The 3972-nt window shown below is 33.5% G+C and overlaps 1 protein-coding gene across 1 annotated transcript; it reads left to right on the top strand.

The window, feature by feature from the left end:
• The first annotated feature begins 2224 nt into the window (after positions 1 to 2224).
• Positions 2225 to 3159, top strand: LOC123239911 (charged multivesicular body protein 5). The gene has a single exon (XM_044667235.1). The coding sequence runs from the start codon at positions 2273 to 2275 to the stop codon at positions 2930 to 2932; it is 660 nt and encodes a 219-aa protein (XP_044523170.1). The 5' UTR covers positions 2225 to 2272; the 3' UTR covers positions 2933 to 3159.
• The last annotated feature ends 813 nt before the right edge of the window (positions 3160 to 3972 follow it).

Here is a 3972-nt window from a genome sequence, read left to right as displayed (position 1 = left end):
TATTTTTGTGATAGGGAAAACCAAAACATAACTCCATAAGCAAGTGACAAAATTAATACTACTATATCCAAAGCCTCTCAGAGAAAATGAATTAGTCTCAAGCCCAGAAAGAATTAATAGAGGAGTTCAAAAAGTTTTAAAAATCAAATAAGAGAGATAGAAGAAAAATGGAAAAATAAATGGCAATGAAACAGAAAAATCATGAAAAAGGAGACAACAGCTCATAAAAGGCAGTCCAAAAATTAATGAAGAAATTAATATCTTAAAATAATTTATCAAGGAAAACTGTCCTGATATTCCACAACCAGACAGTAAAATGTAAATTGAAAGAATTCACCAATCACCTCTTGAAAGAGATCTTAAAAGGATAACTCCCAGGAATATTAAGGCCAAATTCCAGAACTCCCAGATCAAGGAGAAAATATTGCAAACAGCCAAAAAGAAACAACTCAAATATTGTAAATGGGGAAAATTAAATTTTAAAATATCATAATAAAATCCATCAAATTGAGAAAAGTATTATGGGATAGTATTTTTGCTGAGAAAAGACCAAAAAGGAATCAAAAAGAGTTGTACATGACTAAAAATGTGTGAACAACAAGAAGAATAATCATTTTAAATAGTAAGTTGGCTCTCTCTTTTGCTCTTGGGAACAGACTGTCTTAATTTTAGGTAATGGCCTTCCAGCAAAGATCTGGTGTGACTGCAGAACAAGGGGATGAGAAGATGAGATGGTAGAATCTGAGGAAGCAGCCAGTGTGACCAGAACCACATGCCTCCCCATCTACCATGACCACAACTGCCTGCCCGGGGCAAAATTGTGATGGACACCGATATTCTGGATAGAGAGGGAAAGAAGATAAGAACTTAAAGCATCAGTTAAGATCCTCAAACTGTCTTCCACACACAGTAATTTTTTTTCTTTCAAAATAGTATTTAATTCAAAGGAGCAAATGCAGCCTGAAAGACTGCTCAACAATGTGTTATATCAGTGATTCCCAAAGTGGGTGCCACTATCCCCTGGTGGGTGCTGCAGGAATCCAGGGGGGTGGTGATGGCCAACGATTTTAACTTTTGTTGTATTACATTCTATTCTGAGTTCAATAAATAGTTTCATAATTTCAAAGTTCAATGTTTCTAATTTATACCTTTCTTTACTATATTTTATGAAAAAGGTAGAAATGTTAATACATATATCTTTCCTATTAATTGCTATTAAAATTTTTTAAAAAATTAATTTCCAGGTGGCGCTAAGTAATATTTTTTTTCTGGAAAGGGAGTGGTTGGCCAAAAATGTTTGGAATCACTGTGGTATATCATTACAGGATCTGTGAACTGGTCCGTGTATTCCAGAAAGCAATTTAGAACTATGCTAAGAAAGAGACTAAAATGTGACTTTTACCTAGAGATTACATTTTGAGACATATACCCGAAGGAAATCAAAGAGAGAAAGAAAGATCCAATATATATCAAAATATTTATAGCAGCTCTTTCTGAGGAGGCAAACAGAAGCAGAAATAAAGTAAATGCCTATTGATTGGAGAATAGCTAACCAGTTTGAGATACATGAATGTGATTATCATTGGGCAGTAAGAAATTATATATATGAAGAATAGAGGCAGCTATGTGGTATGGTAAGTAGATCACCAGGCTTGGAATCAGGGAGTTCAAATCCTGTCTCAGATACTTACCAAGATATGTGACCCTGGACAAGTCATTTAATTCTCTTTGTCTCCATTTCCTTATGTGAAAAATGAGCTGCAGAAAGAAATGGCAAATCACTCCAGCATCTTTGCCAAAAAACCCCAAATAGGGTCATGGAGAGTTAGACATGACTGAAATAATTGAAGAACAACAAATATGAAGAATATAAGGAAGCAGAGAAAGATTTAAAAGAACTCATGCCAAGTAACTGGGTAATAATCTACACAACTGCAACAATATAATTAGAACTAATAATAATAAACTGAATCTGAATGTTGTACAATGATAATAATCAAGTTTATCCCACAAGAGGAGATATGAGAAAGCACTTCTCTCTCTTTTTTAAGAGGAAGGGAACTACATCTGAGGAACATACTATTAATGCTCATACTTTATTGGTATATTAATGTTTTGCTGAGCTATTTTTGTTTTCTCTTTTTAAAAAACATTTTTGTCATGAAGATAACATTGATTTAGAGAGGTATATACTGGGATTAAAAGGTTATACAAAGCGGTTTTTCAGAGACTCTTCTGTTTCTTCCTGCTTAGACCTTTTGTAGCTGAAAAAATGAATCGATTCTTCGGCAAAGCAAAGCCCAAGGCTCCACCACCCAGCCTGACAGACTGTATAGGCACGGTTGATAGCAGGGCAGAATCAATTGACAAGAAGATTTCAAGACTTGATTCCGAGCTAGTAAAATATAAAGATCAGATAAAAAAGATGAGAGAAGGACCTGCAAAGAATATGGTAAAACAGAAAGCCTTGAGAGTGTTAAAGCAGAAAAGAATGTATGAACAACAACGGGACAATCTTTCACAACAGTCTTTTAATATGGAACAAGCAAATTATACTATCCAGTCACTGAAAGACACTAAAACAACGGTGGATGCTATGAAATTAGGTGTTAAAGAAATGAAGAAAGCATACAAGCAAGTTAAAATTGACCAAATAGAGGATATACAAGACCAGTTAGAAGATATGATGGAAGATGCAAATGAAATCCAAGAGGCTCTGAGCCGGAGTTATGGAACTCCAGAGATTGATGAAGATGACTTAGAGGCAGAATTGGATGCACTGGGTGATGAACTATTAGCTGATGAAGACAGCTCTTACTTAGATGAGGCGGCATCTGCACCGGCAATTCCTGAAGGTGTTCCCAGTGATGCAAAAAACAAGGATGGTGTGCTGGTGGATGAATTTGGACTGCCACAGATTCCAGCTACATAGAGCTATGTCTACAACAGTACATATGTATAATAAACAGAAATTAGGGAACCTGGGAAATATTTTGCCTTTCCAATTTCACCATAACAATTTGCATATTCTTGTACCTTTCCCTGAAAAGTTTAGTAAACTAATTTTTTTTCATTTAGAGGATACATTCATTTAATAGGAAATTTCTTGTATAAGATTTAAAAATTCCTTCTGTCTTACAAAAGAAAACTTGTAAAATATTGGTGGTTGTATAGGACTTCTGTTTTCATTTATTTATATTTCTGAAATAAGTAAAACCAATGATATGTGACTTCTTTAAATTCTTTTAATTTCTTGATATCTTGATTTTTAAAATGATATATTTACAAGACCTACATCATTATCAAGATTATGAAACTATTTTGCACCATTCTTATAATTCTTATAGTTCATATATGCATACTATTGTGAAATCAGACATTAATTTAAAATAAGTCTTTAATTAAGATATAGATTTTGTTGTGTCTTCATGTCAGTGAATCATCACTATCTTCAGTATATAAATTGGTTCTCTTCTTATGCTTTTTTAAAAACTTGGATAAAGTTTTAATTCCGAAGTTTCTTCAGTATTACAATTGAGTTGTAATCATTAATGAAATTCTATCCAAACACTTAAATGTATTTATACTCAATAGATATTTTTCAAAAGGATATAGTTTAATAACATTTTCTTCTAACTAAAGGCCCCACTAAAAACCCAAACTTTGCCAATGATAAAGTGTCATAGACAGTAACAGATAGTAGAAAATGCAATGGATTGGGTGCCATAAGACTTGGATTCTAGGCCTGTGTCTACCACCTGACTTGATGACTTTGATTAGTTGTTCTTTTCTGAAACATGTGTCATAGCTTTCTTGCCTATCTTGCAGGGTTGTTGCAAAGATTAAATGAATTAATCTTTAGGGTTGTAGGCGTTAGAGTTGGAAAAAATTCTTAGAAGATTTTCTAATCTAACTTCCTTATTTAACAGATGAGAAAATCAAGGCCTTGAGTAGTGAAATGATTTGCCCAAG

The sequence above is a fragment of the Gracilinanus agilis genome, chromosome 3 (assembly GCF_016433145.1).
Source record: "Gracilinanus agilis isolate LMUSP501 chromosome 3, AgileGrace, whole genome shotgun sequence".
NCBI lineage: Eukaryota > Metazoa > Chordata > Mammalia > Didelphimorphia > Didelphidae > Gracilinanus > Gracilinanus agilis.
The sequence above is the reverse complement of the archived record's forward strand: the minus strand, read 5'-3'. Positions and strand labels throughout refer to the sequence as shown.